Source organism: Caretta caretta, chromosome 18 (assembly GCF_965140235.1).
Source record: "Caretta caretta isolate rCarCar2 chromosome 18, rCarCar1.hap1, whole genome shotgun sequence".
NCBI classification, from domain to species: Eukaryota; Metazoa; Chordata; order Testudines; family Cheloniidae; genus Caretta; species Caretta caretta.
Window position 1 is genome coordinate 18983222 of NC_134223.1, and position 17679 is coordinate 19000900.

At 40.7% G+C, this 17679-nt stretch overlaps 1 protein-coding gene across 2 annotated transcripts in view; it reads right to left on the reverse strand.

Moving 5' to 3' along the window:
- Window positions 1-166: 166 nt before the first annotated feature.
- The window catches only part of PANK4 (pantothenate kinase 4 (inactive)), a 28871-nt gene continuing 11358 nt past the window's right edge, over window positions 167-17679 (reverse strand). For both annotated transcript variants that reach the window (XM_048824567.2, XM_048824568.2), the window contains exons 6-19: window positions 16863-17016; window positions 16484-16665; window positions 14825-14906; window positions 13426-13526; window positions 11789-11944; window positions 10768-10880; window positions 9037-9124; window positions 8140-8291; window positions 6414-6469; window positions 5710-5759; window positions 4722-4829; window positions 3594-3694; window positions 2565-2633; window positions 167-759 (exon numbers count right to left, since the gene is read on the reverse strand). In XM_048824567.2, the coding sequence (XP_048680524.1) occupies window positions 546-759; window positions 2565-2633; window positions 3594-3694; window positions 4722-4829; window positions 5710-5759; window positions 6414-6469; window positions 8140-8291; window positions 9037-9124; window positions 10768-10880; window positions 11789-11944; window positions 13426-13526; window positions 14825-14906; window positions 16484-16665; window positions 16863-17016 (1626 nt within the window). In that variant the 3' untranslated portion in view covers window positions 167-545. The remainder of the gene's footprint in view (window positions 760-2564; window positions 2634-3593; window positions 3695-4721; window positions 4830-5709; window positions 5760-6413; window positions 6470-8139; window positions 8292-9036; window positions 9125-10767; window positions 10881-11788; window positions 11945-13425; window positions 13527-14824; window positions 14907-16483; window positions 16666-16862; window positions 17017-17679) is intronic.

Genomic DNA, 17679 nt, shown 5'->3' on the forward strand with positions numbered 1-17679 from the left:
TCTCATTGACGATCAGGTCAGTTACTGTTCTAGGCTCCTGTGTGTCTGAAATAAACACTGCTCAGAGCTTGCAAGGAAATAAGTCTCTTCCTAGCTTAACAAGAGAGAATTTAGAAAGGTCTGAAGTATTTCATGAACTAAAATATTCAAATGCAAAGTCAAACGCTTTCAGCACTTTAAAAACTCTATTTGGTATGTGCCAAGTCACTGCTGGCATAGTAAGCAGAGATATATAAAAAGAGTTCATTGACATTTAAATATATTTCTATATGAATGTCTCACAGAACAAAAAAATAAAGTCTTTCCATCACAAATACTGCAGCATTAAAATAAACACTTACCAAAATAAACAGTGAGTGATATACATATATATTTTGGGTGTATTTTTTATATAATGAATATTGTTGCTTTAAGTCACAAAGCACAGTATAAATATGGAATTTCATGTGAATTCATTTTCCCTGTCGTAATAAAAATACATTCTTTACAATTAAAGTAAAACTAGTGCAAGTCCATTGCTGCCACACTTCAGGCCTCCACCCCAGTCACTTGCGTGGCACTTCATACTTAAAGATGACACTGAAGATTTTTCCGCCCAGCCGATCAGCCAACCATGAGTTTTTGATGACTGCAAGTTTGAGGCTCTCACACTGCAGAGCTGCATAGTAATTCGTATGGATAGCGCGGCCCATCCCTTCAATTATAACCAAGTCAGTCCTCCGCTCCCTGACCAGCAGGGCCAGGCCTTTGTCCAGCCGGCTGTAATGAGATGCAGATAGAAAATTTAATTGTCCAGTTATGTCAGTAATGGAGTAAGATCTGACTACACCTAAAACATAGGTTGACCTAACTATATTGCTCAGGGCTGTGAACAATTTGTCACCCTGTGTGACATAGTAAAGTAGACTTAACCCCCACTGGTCAACTGAGGAATTCTTCTACTGACCTAGCTACCATCAGAGGTGGATTACCTACGTTGATGGAAAAACCCCTTCCATGGGTGCACAAAGTATCTACACTACACCGGCATAGCTGCTATCCCGGTGTAGTGTAGACGCACCCATTACCTGATAGTCCATTTGGCTTGCAGAGAGCACCTTCAGGAGCTCCAGAGACTTTACCCTGCATGGCAGGCGGATTTAATGTCTACACTGCAATCACAGACTGTGGCTGCAGCTTGTGTTAGACATATCCTAGTTAACTGTGTGCTGGTATCAGGGAAGGCTACAGAAGCCTTCCCAGACCCTCAGGTAATTATTCCGGTTGCTAGCTTGTGCTATCATGGCTTTAGGGCTCCAGTACCTGACTTAGTGCCATTGAAGCTAGCTCAGGTATGTCTACACAAGCTGCACTCACTCCATGATTTCAAGGTAGATATACACTTAGCCAGACCATATAGGTGGTACCGCTAGCGTATCTACAGCGAGTTCTCTCCTTCCATCAGGGAAGGTTAGGAATGGTTGATTTGGTTATTCTTCCAAGAGGGCTATCTTGCTTTCCCCATGCATTGTTTCTTCTTTTAAAGCAATTAGTACAACAACTAGGGGATGAGAAGGGAGCAGGAGACTCATTCTAGCCCATTTGGAAATACCAATTGAGAGAAACCAAGAGCCACAAAGTTACATAGAGCAGGGCTTGTGAGATGTCCTCAAGCTCCCTTCCCCCTGCAATTTTCTCAAGCCAGGCCTATAGTGCTCTAGCTGCCTTCTCAAAAGACAGGTAGAATGCAAGCGAAGGGTTCCAGTTAACTTCTTTAGAGAGAATGAGGTGCCAAGGCAACAACATGCAGGATAGGAAATAAAGCATTACATCTAGTTCTACAAGTGACAAAGCTGTAAGAAGTCCAATTGTGCCAAGTACAGATGGGGTCAGGATGTTAGGAAAAAACCAAGCACTAGTGGCATTCAGCTTCTCAATGGGCTGCTGGAAAGGATCGCTGTCTTTCTGCATCGAGTTAAAGATCTTACTGCAGCTTTGATTTAATCACTAGACAATAGGAATCTGCGCGATGAGACTGAATCTTGGAGTTAAGTCCCCTTTTCTCTGCACCGGGGCAAGGACTCAAGTTAACCTCATGTATGGCAGAGAGCAGTCTGTGCTTGCTACCAAATCCAGTACATAAGGCACCTGTCACTGAGAAAACTACTTTAAGACAAAGAGCCGATCCAGGCAGAACTGCCTACAATAACTACAGGATTAGGCCTGTTACCCTTAAGAACCAATTTTTCATTTCCGACAATAACCACCTGATGTAGTTACATAAAAAATTCAGAGTAGTTGAATATTCTGAGCCAAAGCTTTTAATGTTTAATCCACTTGAGGGTGAAAGTAGATATGTTTGCTGCAGCAAGAGAGAATTAAGATATCAGACAGACAGCAGGGACTGATCATTATCATCATACATGCTTGTCTGCAGGTTTCAGCAAGTATAATGGATTTTATAGAAATGCTTTCTATTGAAAGAAAGAGGTTGGGTGGTTACTGTACTAAAGTGCAGAATCTACCTCACTGCATGGCAAAGGCAGAGAATTTACAATACACATTTCATCCACTGGTAAACATACCTCAGATCTAAACATGGGGAACTGGAGCCTGTTTGTACCAACAGCAACCTCTCTTCCGTCAGTGCAGATCTTTGGAAAAAACAACAAACAAACAAACCACATAATTTCTTTCGCTACCATCTAAACAAGGAAGTCCTGAAGGCAAGAACCCTTGGGAAAGCCAGGCCCACAATGCAGCCAGACTGGCATTAGTCTGAAACAACGCAAGACTTAACTCCCTCCTGCAGACCAGAGCCACGTTCTAGCTTGCCCCATCTGCCTCCATGGAGTAACCTACGCACTGAGGCTGAATTGTGAGTATCCAGACACATGGCTGCAGGCTGCAACGTACCCTGCCACCAAGATGCTCTGTGCCTGTTGCTGAGGATTGTTTCTCAATCTTATGTACCTATTCAGGCTGAGTAGAAAGGGGGGCATTTAGTCATCCTTTTCCAGAATTTCACTCTAAACTTACTACACGATTATGAAGCAGTTGCTCGGACAGTGGGGACATATTTCACTCATGCCCTAGAAGGGATGCTTTGTACACCACATTAATATACATTTCTCTCGTTTCATAATTCAAAAAAGTTAACACCTGTAAGGATTTGAGTGGCATCATGTAAGGGATCCCCAAGAACAGTTAAAATACATCTTTGGTGCTTTATCATCTTATATTATGAAAGCTGAAAGTTTGTGAATTCTAGCTTATTGTTACAGAGTAGTCAGTTTTGAATTTCCACTCAGTTTTCATTAAGTTTCATTTCAGTATTTCCCCATTTATTTCAGGTTCTGGTTCTCATGCATTAGCCAAATGGGGTTGAGTAGGAGATACAATCATTACAGGAGGTTTCTCTTCTCACTGACATTTAAGATATATTCAATCTTGTGTATATCATGTATTCTACACCTTCAGCATGGACAGTATTTCCTTTTAAGGAAATGACGGGGGAGAGGGCAGGTCAAAGTGCAGAATCTAGTTTAAGTATTTATAAATGTGGTCAGAGCCTTTTTCTTCACACAATTCAAAAAAGGAAAAAAGAGACTTACTGTATAATGGGATCCATTGCTGCTATCCGCTCAGCGACAATCAAGGATTCACTGTAGGTAACATCGTTTAGTGCAGGGCCAGAGTTACAAGCCAATATAACCTGCAGCAAAGAGATCAGAAGATTTCCCCTCTTATCTAAGATATTCACACATTCATCAAAACGGGTGGAGGTGGAAGAATGTCTAGCTGAAATCTCAATTTCAAAGATGATCAAGGTTGTTTCATGTTCTATGGCTGCCTTCAATTGCCCCTGCCAAATTGTGGCTTTACAATGACATTTTCCTAGTTTTGGTTTTCCCTCCCCAATACAGCATGGAAGATCACCACCAGCCACAGCCTACACCCATGCATGCACATTTTCCCGTTCTAATAGTTTATACAAATAGATAGAAGCATGGTTTTTAAATTTGCTAAAGCCAATGGTTGTATCAGACTTTTAGTGTATTCTTTTAAAGTTTATTCCACTACTGTCTAATACAACAACATTTTGGATTGGAGTTGCCAGTTTCACAAAGTTATTACTTTTACCAAGACTTGCTAAACTTTCTCTCAGATACCCCTAGCTTCACTTAAAAGGACTGAGGACCTCAAACCTAACAGCCATTTATTACTCAATTTACCCGTCACCGTTTCTTACGCTCCCTGTCACCACACTCACAACTCCCTTATCGGTAGTCAAACACGCAGTCAGACTAAACCCAACATTTAGTGTATTAAAAACAAGAGTGTCAGATTTTTACTGCCATTTAGTAACTCCTTAAACTGCTCCAGCACATTTCAACTAAAGAGATCATAGCACTTTTAATTTATCTCTCCCCCAAATTCCTCAGTTTCTCCTGCAGTAGGTTATTATTAGACTCATTTTACAGCTCATGAGACAGAGGCTGTGATTTTTTTAAGTCAGAGCAGAGATGAATCTAGAAGCCAGGAGTCCTGACTCCTAAATTCCCTTACCCATATCACTTGGCCACATTCCTCCCATTTGGTTTATTATTACAATTTCTGGTGCACAGAAGTGCTTTAGCAGATGTTAGTGGGAAGTAGTGTTAAGTCTTTCACTATTAGTGAACACTTCAAACAATTATAAAGCCCATGAAGCATCCATAATCCAGAGTACTCAAACTCACCTCTGTACCTCTAGAGAGTAGCTCTCTGACAAAGGGGAAGACTCCTAAAATGATGTCTATTCCACTGTTATCTGCGAAAATTAAGGCACATTTATGAGGGGGACCTTCCTGAAAGAGAAAACCAGTGCATTCAGGGTTGAGTTGCCAGTTCTCATAAGTTCAATGACTAATTTGTGTTAACTATTTACAAAGATTCAGATCAAAACCCCAGACTCTTAGTATCCAGAAATTAATGATATCGTTGGCAAATGTCTGCATGGGTCACCATTATTTGGAAGCAGCTCAGCTCTCCTGCTGGTGAAGAAGGCTATACTGACACTGCTGGAAACAGAAGCCCTATCCATAGTACAAGCAGAGCAAGATTTCCACAACATAGTCCTGCCAACGAGGTTTAAAGTAGCCTTGAACTACCCTATTCCCTTAGAGGTAGCATCTTCAAACTCTGATCAATTAATCCTAGGCCTGTCAACTAAAGTGAACTGTGGCAGTTTGTCTCATCAACACCAACTGAGGCTATGGAACAGCCAGAGACATTAACTACTCCATTGTCGCCACTGATCTGGGCTGCCTTAGTACTAGGCAACTAAAATGAAAAGCTTATTGCCTAGTCCCACTCCCCTTCAATTCACTCCAATTCTTAGGCTATGAAAACTTTAAAACCAGTCTTATGGTACTGCAATTCATGCTGCTTAAAGTATTTTCGTTAAACCCTGATTGAGGTTTTGATGAGGAGTAACAAACCTTTGTTTCGGGGTTTTTAAGTTATAGAAGGCAAGTAATATGTTTTCCACTTTAATAAACACGATCACAAAATGCAAATTTGATCAGTAATTACAGAGCTTGAGGATTTCTTTTTTTTTTTTTTAAGATGGAAATTTACACCTGAGACAGTGATTGCATTATGCAACTCAAAAGGTGATCAGAGTAATTTTTATGACTATTGCATAAATCTAAGTGAATAGTTAAAGCCACAATGGACCAAGCATACCTTTAGTCGTTGTATCCACTCACTGTAGGAATCTTCTAGCCACGGGCGCTCTGTAGAGTTGACAAAATCAGGTGGTTAGCATTTTTCCCATGGCAATCTTTGTAAGCATTGTTAGAACAAGTACTTATGAAAAGGCAGGTCAGGTTTATATATATCTGCTTTAACATTAAAACATTTGAGCTCTGGACGATGCTATAATATTAGATTTGTAGGTTCAAAGAATTCTTGGGCTCTTAACTGTGAAAGCAGATCAGTTAGTTTCCCTGAAATAGCACTTGATAAAGAATACAGAACAAGTCATAAGAGATTAGAGTCAGTGTCTCCAGTGACACACTGTTACCCCTCATAGGATGACTACTTTCTATTTGGTGTTGCTAAGCAGGAGGTATATTTAGAATAGCAGGCAGGAAAAGACGGTTGACATTCAGGCAGAGTGTTCACTGGAGCCTTTTTGCTCACTGGAAAAAAAAAAAATCTTACATGTTCTGGACTAAGAGGAAATGGGGCCCTGACATCTTTGGAATTCAGAGAGCAGCAATTCAGTGAAGTACTGTAGCATAGTCATCTGGAATAAAGACTAGACACCATTTATTTCATGTGACCTTCCTTGGTAGAAGAACTCTCTCCCACTAGACACTTTCTTGCCCACCTCCATTCTTATATTAACACGCACAGGCAAGATGCCACAGAATGATTCTCTATACCTTGCAATTTTTCCTTGGCTTCTTCAAATCCAAATTGTGGCTCAGATTCCAAAACGCTGCATCGGAAGAAAGACGAACAGGACAGCATTAAACAAGTTTGGACAGGGCATCTATGTGGGATAAACAGCTCTGCAGCTGAACAAACAAAATATCAGATGGGGGTTTTATAGCATCAGTTTTAGTGGGGGTGTGCAGAGATCCACTGGCTGAACAATAGGTGCTTTATATTATTTTTATAAACAAAAAATTCAGAGGTTTTAAACAAGAAGAACTCTTATGTTCAAAGGAAAGAGCTGCCAGCACCATGTAAAAACGTACAGGCACAAACAATAGGTTCTAGGGAAAGCATCGAATGGTAGCACCTATATTCTCATGTAAACATAGTTATGATTTATATATAATCATGACAAACTGCAAGACAAGCTTTGGATATTTTTGTACAGGAAGCAGTAATTTGCCTTGTTTAATTTGAAGATGACAGTAGAATTGGTATTGAGCATTTTGTCAAACTTTTAAACAAAGCCATTTTAAAGTTAAACTGGTTGACAACATATTGCAGACTTCCCCATCAGCTAGACATTTTAAGCAAAAACCTCCACCACAGTTAAATGGTGGTGTGGATGATGCGAATATGATGGCCTGGTTTAATTTCAAGTGATCAGCAGTGAAATGTTGCAGAGCTCTGCTGGGTTTCTCCACCATCCTTGACCCCATTCCCATTAGATGCGTAGGTATTGCCTGCAAATCAATTCCCACCGAGATAAAATTCCTTGAGCCAGTTGTGAATGCCATTAACTTGGACATCTTCCCTTAATCCTCTCCTCTGAGGGAAGAGAACATGCACTGATGAATAGGTGGGTGACCAGATCTATATTAGTAACTACAGTTGGTCATTTTAGGAACTGAAATTCTGTGACTTACTAGGCTAAAATCGGATTGGCCATGGAAACATTCACATAATACAAGCCTGTTTAAAGTGCTTTCCAAAGAGTGTTTTCTGGAAGGGGTCTATACCAGTATAACAAGCTTATACAGAAAGCCAAAGAGCCAAATCATCCTGGCAGGTGCACAAGGTCACCTCCTGTTGGTTTTAAAGGGGCGTTTTGTATGCACATCTCCCAGAAGTCAGACTCCCTGGGTTTAAGGCAGCTAACCCTGAGATACTGTGAGAATGCGGGTATTCAGGTATCTAGTGCTGACAGGAACGAGGAATTCATTTGTGTGGGAGAGTTTAATAAAAGTTTTCCAGATAAAGATTTAGTCTGAGCAAAGTATTGGTAGATTCCCATTCTATCCAAACTCGTTCAGCCATCCCTAATTACAAACTACCGAGTGAACACGTAATACAGGGTACTAGGACAGCACAGAATAACAGTGGGAAGTACACATTCATCTTACAGGAACATAATGCCAAGCTAAGTGGAACACATATCCAAAACAGTGCTAAAGATGTCCACTACAAGCGAAGTGCGCAAACTTTCAAATGTGAACCTCTGTATTATTACTACTTCATTCAAACATTCATAGTGACATCTGCCCGTTTTAAGGGTTGGTAATGGTGAATTTCCCGCAGCACCACAAGTCTTGCAAATAAACAACCAGCATTTGAAGAAGGTGACATACAAACTATTCCATTAAAATTGGATTGGTGCACTTGAATTTGTTAAAAGAAAGATGGGATATTTAGTGTCTTAAAAATGGTGTTTTTAAAATATTTAGCACCTACTCTGAGACTGCTTTTGCTCCCCAGTCAAAGACATTCCCCGCAAGAAGTCCTTTCACCAGAGCAAACTGCCTCTCCTCCCAGCCTAATGAATCCAAAGATTCGATTACGCTTGGAAAACATTTTAACGCTATGCCATTTTCTTTCTGCTTTACCTGTAAGAAAGATATGAGACATTGGATTTATAGATGAAAAATTCTTACCCATCATTGGTTGCCTCAGTGCCAAGACCACCTCCAAGCATTCTCCTCTAGGTTCATGGCCTCTAATGGACCAACAAGTTACTGTTATCAGCATGCTTAGTATGAACAAGTAAAAATAAAATATCTCCTTGGCTGCTAATAACTGCATTAATGCTAGAAAAAGAGCACAAATTGCTATTGTTTCTTTTCAAGACAGTGACAGGACAATGGATCTTGGCCAGCAGGAAGAAGTAGTGTCAAGTGAGCCATCAAGAACAAAAAAAACAAAACAAACTAAAACAACCCTAAGCAAAGGCATCCCCATGATAATCAGCCTTGCAAAATGCATGCATCCCCCTTATATTTACTATAAATGTAACAGTAAAAAAATCCCAATGATAATGATTAGACTATATAATTTGTATTCTGAGAGGTTAACAAAATATTTGATTTAAAAGGGTAAAGGTGTGCTGGGAATAGGGGAACAAGATTTTCTTTAGTTTAGATTGTAACAAAAATGTTCAATGCCTTGCAATCACCCTGATTGCCTTTCATGACCCCTGGGGGTAGCGACCCACCAGCTGAGAAACTCTGCCTTAAGCTATCCAGTCCCCACCTCCTCACCATGAGCAACTACCTACCTACATCAAGTTTGAGAGGAACCAAAAATATCTTGAACTTACATTTTTGTCCACCCTGTAAAGCAAGAAGGACTTACCTTTGAATAGGGATCTGGAAAGTTGAATTCATTTAGACAATGTTCCCGCGTATCCAACAAACTTCTAACTGTTAAGGTGCCGTAGGCACTGAAAGAAAGAGTGAGAATGGAGGATCAGCTGCTTCAGACAGTGGAGGAAGAACTGGTTCTCTCCCCATGCCCACCATCTTCAGAATCTGATTCTGTAAACTGACCCAGATGTAATACAGGTGCCACTTCACTATACCCTAGATTCACGACATCAGTCACTATTGTATCTGAGCATCTAAAGCAGGGTTGACTATTACACACAGGCTTCTTTTACTCCAGTGAGAAAAGTCCTATTTTAAAGTGGCAAGGATAGTGAAGTTTTGACCAAGAAACTGTCCATTAAACTATTCTAATTACTACTTCTAGGATCATTGCCATATCTAGACCATCAAGTTTTACTGTGCAATAAAAATTAAAATGTCTTTGTTAAGTTCTAGTAATTGTGGTCAAATCAATATGGTTAACCAGGAGCACAGGCACCTCTGAGGCTAGGAAGGTACTACAATATAAAAGGCTACCATACATAAGCTTGTCCACGGCAGTTTGTGCAAGCACAATTAGCTAGAATGAGACACAGTAATGATTAGCTGGACATCTGAATCTAGAGAGGTCCTTAATCTTATTTTTCATACTTTAAGAGGTAATGTATCAGTCCATAGTCTACTCTTAATACGGGCCAAGATCATAAAAAATGGGGGCCTACAGCAAGCTTTACTTATGGACATACAATGGAATGTTGATTCCTACTCTAGGAGACAGTTGTCGTTTTGATTACTTGGGATGTAGAAATATTTTGTTTCCTACTAATGAGTCTGAGCACCCTATATAAAAAAACAAACCCAATTTCTTCCAATATGCATCTGTAACAGGGTGGCCTGCCTCTTTAAGGGTAAGGAACCCCCAGGCTAGCCAGTGTGTTCAGATAGCCCCACCTCACCACACCTGTGCAGGATGTAGGACTTAAAAAGGGAGGAAGCCCAGCCATCAGGGGGATGGCAGTTGGATTGCAGCTGGAGAGCTAACTCCTGTAGGGTGTCACTGGAAAAATAGGCCAAGCTCCAGGGAGACAATCCGTGGGCTCAAGAGGAACTTGAGAAGGATGAGAGGCTCAAGCCTGGAGAGGGGTTAAATATGCTTAAGTTAGCTTTGTTTGTTGTTTTGAGTTCTACTGAGTGGTCCCCAGAGATTGACAGAAGAGTGTCAATCTGTTAAATTCTGTTTGAGTTGGAAGGACTTTGGTGCTGGCTCACAGAGGTGCCAGGTGAAGGGATGTTGAATAGGCCAGCCAAGAGAAGCCAAATGGGGGCTTGACAAGTTACAACTGGATTTGGGTTCCCCAGAAAGGGACTGAACTCTTAAGTGTGAGCTGGCCGGAGGGCCAAGTCATTCAGCCAGACCAACAAACGGTCTGAACAGCCATCAGGAGGAGGCAACCAAGCAGAAGGCCCAGCAATGCTGCACCCAACCATGAGAGGGCACCAGCTGGTGAGTCACCTCTGTATGCATGGGGCTCACTCTGGGGTAGGAACCTATAAAAGCAGTAGTTTTAACTTTTTATTTCTTATGCATATGACCTAAATGTAACATGTAGGGAACAAAGAATTACAAAAGTGAGCTACTTGCTAACAAATGCATATTAAACATACATTTACTAATTCACATCTAAGTTAACTGTGCTCACTGGAAAAAGCCCACACTTACAAAGGCTGCTGTCTGAGTGTCTGAAGCTTATTCCAATACTTCTGTCGGAACTTTTCAGCTCGCTCAGCTGCATCCATAGAGTCTGGCTGACTGATCATAGCACGATTCACTACCTGGCAGAGAAACAAGGAGGCTGGATTGGAGATACCAAATGCTTCTACCCTCACATGATGGGTAATGCAACAGTCTCAATGGCTGAAGTTCAGGCTTAGAAATATTTGTTCTGTCTTCTGTAATGTTCAGTGTGTCAATGCCAAAGAACTTTAGACTTGAGGTTTTCCCCCCAGATTCAAGTCGTAGGTTGAAGGATATGCAATCAGAGAGGAAACAGGCATCTAAAAATAAGTGCTTACTATTGTTTGAATAATACAGGTGGGGGAGGGGGGGGGGCATTCCAGATAATCCCAAAAGCTAGAAGCATCTGATACAGTATTCTACCAGTCTGCTACAATAAAGTTCAAATCATCCGCTCTTTAGTTAAGATGCGGGTTAGTTAATTGTTTTTATATCCAATAAATTCTTTGGATGGGTTTGCTTACTATGGATACAGGAATTCAGGAGTGATTTATAAACACAGAATCCTTGAAGAGCATGACAATCATGTGAATTGTTTAAGTTAGGCCAAACTGTATTCATCTGACTCACACCAGTAGTTCCACTGCAGTCAGCGGGACTGCTTAAAAGAATAAGGACAGCAGGATTTGGCCCTTTAGGCATGATCATCTTTGCCCTCTGTTTGTTTGTTTGTTTTTTTTTTTAAACAGGGAGCATTTTATTGTTTAGAAACCATTCAAAAAAGGTCACAAGAAAAAAAAAATTCCAGCTATGCTGAGGTAAGAGTGTCCAGAGAACCTCCACCAATGCACCTATAAGATTTGCTAGAGAGAAGGCTCCATTATCCACCAAGTGTAACTATGTGCTCAAGTTAGCAGTTTGAGCTCATCCATGTCAGCCCACAGAAAAATCTATTTGCCAAGTCATGAAACTATTTAGACACACATTACTGCATTGTGACCCTTACCCCATCCAAAGCCTCCTCAAAGCAAGTGAGCCAGTATTTCCTGGCCATGGCATCATCAGTGAGGTCAACAGTGTCAGGGATGTATGTGGATGGGTCCTTTAGCAAGGGTAGGTTAACAAGCGGTCGCTCCAACCGATCCATTTCGAACATGTCAAACTGGGAAGTGATGGGGGAAAAATAAAGGTATTAGACTTCTCAATTAAATTAACTCAGAAACAGGCTGGTCCAGTAAGATTGATTTGTAATGGGACTAGCTCACAGAAGTTACAGCTTAGTGGACAGCTGCCTTAGAGTGTGCATAGAGTATGGTAAAGAATGTTTCCACAATTGTCAAAGCTTTGCCTTGACATCTTAGGAGTTTTCATAAATAAAAAAAAGCTTCTTATAATCTCCCTATTTCTTTCCCCTTCCCACAAGTTTCCTGGTAAAACGAGAGGTGGGATCATTCTGAAGGGAGTATTCAAGCACACAGCTTTCACTTTATTAAAATGATATTTCCCCCTCCATTTCAGTTCACACATTCCTGTTTGCTGCCCTTCCCCCACAGCCCTTAAACTTATAGAAAAACAACACTGAGGGTCAAATGTTTAACAGGCAACACACAAGCAGTTAATTCCACATGTACAAATATTCTGTTGCACAGTTAAAAAAAAGCTAGCAAAGTGCATAGATTTATTTTTGCAAATGAACTGCATATTATGCACACACAGTTACCTGTTCTCACCTACGTATGATATGTACAACTTGGACACCTACTTTAAATTTTTTGCCATGTCAAATAAGAACTAGGAAGCTTAGAAACTGAGCGCTCAAGTATTTCAGTGGTTTTACATACAGCCTCTGAGCACTATTGTGTATATGCTACTCCTTATCTAGGTACAGCAATAGGCAACAAGAATCTCGTGTGTGTGAATTCCCAGATTTTTTTTATTTAAATATTCTTCTAAAATGTTATCCAAGATTGAGTGTAAATCATACAAGTCAAAAGTGTTCTTTACTTCAAAATTAACATTGACTGCGGCTTCTTTACTAAAGAATTCTACCACCATTCCCTGGAGAAAGAGTACACCGCATACAGACAGGTTTTCCACCTGTTGAGACTCAAAATCAAGCTTATGAGTCATATGGACATTACTAACATCTGAAATAGTTCAGTGTACTCCTTCTACTGCTTTAGGCATGAGCTGTAGCAATGGCTACAGAAGAAACACAAACACAAACACTGGTTTTTGCAGGTCTAATTGAAGATCTGATTTTTCACTTAGTTGGTTTTAAAACATTGACTTGCAAATGTTGGGCTCTGTTTTCAAGATACAGATTACCGACTGCACATGCAACACTGCATGCACAACTGTTGGGACTCATTTGCATACACAACTGATTTGCATGTGCAGTCTTAACAACTGTGATGACAAGACTGACACCCAGTTGATGGTTAACTTTCTTCGGGCAGGGTGAGAAATCAGGCTACAAATTATTTACTTGGGATCTTGAACTATAATTTAAGATGGGGAGGAGTGTGTGCAGGGAAGGTAGTTAGGAGTTTGATAGTTTTATTACAGTCCTGAAGTCCCATGAGGGTTCCAAATGATCTCTCAGGGAAGACAGCTTGTGGTCCTAGAAAGACAGTAACTTACCGTTCCACTCCTTGCACGTTGCATGGGGCAGAGATCGGGTGAAGTGCTCATAAGGCCAGAACTCCCAGCATAATTCTCTCCCCAACTGTACTGGTTGGGATCTGGAGGAACAAAGACAGAGATGCCATAAACTGAAAGTAAGACAGTCTATACCACAAGTGATTTTAATGTCTATATGCCTCTGTTTAGGTTTTAAATAAAGACAAATAGCCATGGAAATAAATGTTTTTTAAAAAGTGCAGTTACTCAACCATCCAGTTAACTAGTAATTTGGGGCTTCTTATTTACTGAATTCGGGGAGGGGCAAGAAACCTTAAGTTTCAGAAATGATCACTTCATCACTTTTTAGTAAAGTAAACTTTAAAAAAAAAAAAGCGGGGGGGGGGTGTTCTGTCAAGAGAATACATTTTTTTTCCCCCCCCTTCTGGAATTATCTCCAAGCCCCTATTTTTATTTCCAAACCTAGTACATCTTCGTCTTTAGAGCTATTAAAGTTCTTATTAAGAATGCATTGCAACCAATTAGTTTAATAAACTCTTTACAGCTATTTCTAGGAAGAATTGGCTCTTTTGATAAATTAAAAAAAATGCACTAGTCAGAGTGTAGGATATACAGCTACAGAAGAAGAATGCCTTGTGTTGCAGGGATTCCTAGTTACTCTTCCCACACCTACAGAACCTCCACCAATTTACATAGCTTCTTAGGACCTTAGTTTTCCATCTCTGTAAAATGGGTATGAAAATTTCCTGCTTTACAGGACTATTATGAGGCTTAATAATTTCTGTGAATGCAGACGTCACTGGATAAGTAAGGAGAAGTTTTATTAACCCCAATCTATCTGGTTCTGTTCCCACCCTAACACAAACTGAGTGGCTTGGCCATACAGCAACTACAAATAGTAGTGACTAATCAGAGAGTGCAGCACCAGAGCTCTATACTCAGCAAAAACAACCTGTAACTGAAGAATGCTAGGAGCAGATATGTGCTCTCCAATTATTGAGGCGTTTTTATGGGCAAAAGAATGCAATTTCATAATTCCATTATTTCTACACTAACACACTGGCCATATTCAGAAACTGTCCTCTCTGGAGCAGAGAGAAATCAGAAGCCTGGCTTCTCCCTCTGCCTTTAGAGAGGAGGTTGTTCTTGGCACAGTCATGCGGGGGATTGGGAAGAGAAGAAGCAAATCTTCCAGGCTCCTCAAAGTGTAGCAAGGAAGTGGAGTAAATAGAGAGCTCCTTGCCAGAAGAAAATAAGCGTTTACAAAATAAATCTGTGCTGTTAATGGCAAACGTATTTGATTAACCAATGATTTACATGCAGCCCCGTGAAAGAACCTTGGACTGATACTGACATTTCAGAACACTGCATATACAGAACATAGTGATGCTGTACTTACTGTCTTGTTCAGCTCCTTTTAAAAATGCCCCAATGGCTCCCAGGTAGCCTTCATGTCTCAGGAACAATGCCTGAACCTCTCCCTGCCACAATATGAAACATTGCATTTGGATGGCCCCTGATTGCTAACATGTACTTTGTCACTAATTTACACTTAACACAGATAAACCAGCTAGAATATTTTATTGTATCCATGCTACATTCCAACACACTTCAATAATTTCAAATGGTGCTGTAGGAGGCATGTTTGAAACATGTCTTTTCAGCATGTGCTACTTACACCTACCTGCCCAGGATTATGAGACAGCCAGGGAACATGCAAAGAGGAATATGCAGTTTGTTCTAAGACTGAATAATCCTGGAAGTGTAATTAGCCTCTGCTTCAGTATAGAAAGCTACTGCAACTTCCCATGGAAAAGTGCTATTAATGTCGCGGCATTTGGCACATTCATTCATGTTTGGCAGTGCATCTCTCAAATGTTCTAAACCATGACACTCGTTTCCTTCCTCTACTTCACTCCCTCTCACGTCGCACTGGCTCAAGATCCAAGCACACACTGGAATGTCCATGCAAATGGAGAGAGCCAATACACCTGCACATGCACACACACTTTGTTAAACCAGTCAGGGAGATATTCACTCGTCAACACCAGAAAGCAAGACCTCCGCAATACAATGCGGGAATCTTCGTGCTAAGGAGGTGTACCCATTATCCACCAATCCCCTCACCTTCCTAGGCAATCAGAAATTTTGTGGAAACTGGGAGGGAGAGAGGGGGGCAAAATCAGCTCCCACCTAAAGGAGCTCACAAAAGAATGTTTTGCGTGGGGTACAGCAAAAGACCAGCAATGACTTCACAACTCACTTACACAAGTGGAGGAAGTTTCCTAAAGCTTTCAGCTAGTCTATAAAAAGGCATTGTAGGGGTATGACAAAGGGAGATCAGAGAGAAACTGAAAAAAGATCCAGAGACCCAACCCTGGAGGGTTGAGTTGAGAATGAAAAAATCTAAACATTGATGCCTACGGGGTCCAAATACTATTAAGTTTATAAAGCCACCACACATGTAGACCAGTTCCCACTCTGGCAAACCAACAGATCTAAAACCAGCTCTTGGCTTTGGATTTCACCCACACACTCAGTTCACAAAACTTTGGAACTAGGGAAAGCCTCTGTAAAGGGGAAAATTACACTTTGAAATGATTTCAGATAGCTATTTTAGAAGGAATGGCAGTTGGTATTTTTTAAAGCTGGTATCAGTTGCAGGTTTTATCTTAGAAGAACAATCCCACACTGAACTTGACAAGGGAATGTGAAGTTTAACAAGAGGAATTGAATAATCATGGTAGCATGCGAGGAAAATTGAAAGGATCAATGCTAAGCAGCCACAGGACAACTGAGATGGTTAGAAAACCCACAGACAACTACTCTGCATAACTATTTGCAATTGATCTTTATAGCAGTACTTGACCTTTAGTAAAGGATGGCCCTAGTCAGTGGCCATTCATTATTAATAATCATGTGTTACAGATTCACTGCATTACTTTGATCATGCTGCCAACTTGGTACACTTGAAAACAACTATCTTAAGGTCTTCCAGCAAATTGGGAAAGGTACCCAAGACTTGTTCTAGTGTTCCTGAGAGCTTAGTTTTTATTACCTTGGAGAAGAAGTTAATACTGTAGGTGATTGTGCGCATAGTGACTGGGTGACCCCGAATGAAGAATCCTCCGAAGTAAATTTTGTGTAGGTTATGGAGTTTAGCATAGAGGCAGGCAAGCTGTCCAATGTCATTACTGATCATGTGCAGTAAACTCTTTGCCATATCATCTTTAGAAAATTCTAAAGAAAGAAATAATAAAATACATTAAAAATGGTTGAATCATGCCCAAGTGGACATTCTCATCCTTTCAGTATTTGAAAGTGTCACAAATATTCACACAATCAGCATACTAAAGTAAAATGGGCAATAGGCAAAATATAGTATGATCTGTACAGCAAAACTTGGGCAGACTCCTCCCCCTGCCCTGTGTTGGTACCTTTATCTGCTGTGGCAGATTTCCCAAAGCTGCTGGCTATTAGATTTCCACTTAACCCCAGTGTCTGGTAGGCCCCACCATACACATCTTTCACCAGCATGTCGACATTTGTATGCTGTCCCTTTGAAGCAAGCTGCAGCAATTCATCAAATTTCTGAGGAAGAAAAGCAAACGAACAGTGTTACTCCAGGTTTTCTGGATGGCCAGATAATTTTGTCTGAATCTCAAACTTCTGCAGAACTCTTAGTAAGACTAGTCATTCAAAAAAACCCAGCCCCCACCAAACAGGCATTCCTTGTATTTCATATCACAGGGACTGACTACCCACCCTAATCTTAGAGCAGAGCTTCAGAATCTCCTATTGTAACCACTCCTCTCTGAATCAGACCTCAGATGACCAAGTGATCAAGTGACCAAGATATGCAAGTAACTGGTTGAAAGATGTTCCTCCTGAAGACTGGAAATGAGGAATGTGCGAGTGTCCTCCAAGTTTATTGCTTGCAACCCCTTAGGGTATTGCTGCTTTCTGGTGGAGAACTCCATCCTAGACTAGCATGGTGCGAAATGAGACAAATATGTACCTTTCACCCAAACAACTCCCATGAATGGCTCAGAATTCAAATAGGGTTCCATAGGCATATATAAATAGAATGTGACCCAGTATCCCTAGATACTTTGGATTCTATGTTTCAAGAAGCAGATTAGCAAAAAGCCTTAGCTCAGTATCCTTCACCTCACCCTGATTACAGGGATAACATGTTTCACAGATTCATAGACTTTAAGGTCAGAAGGGACCATTATGATCATCTAGTCTGAC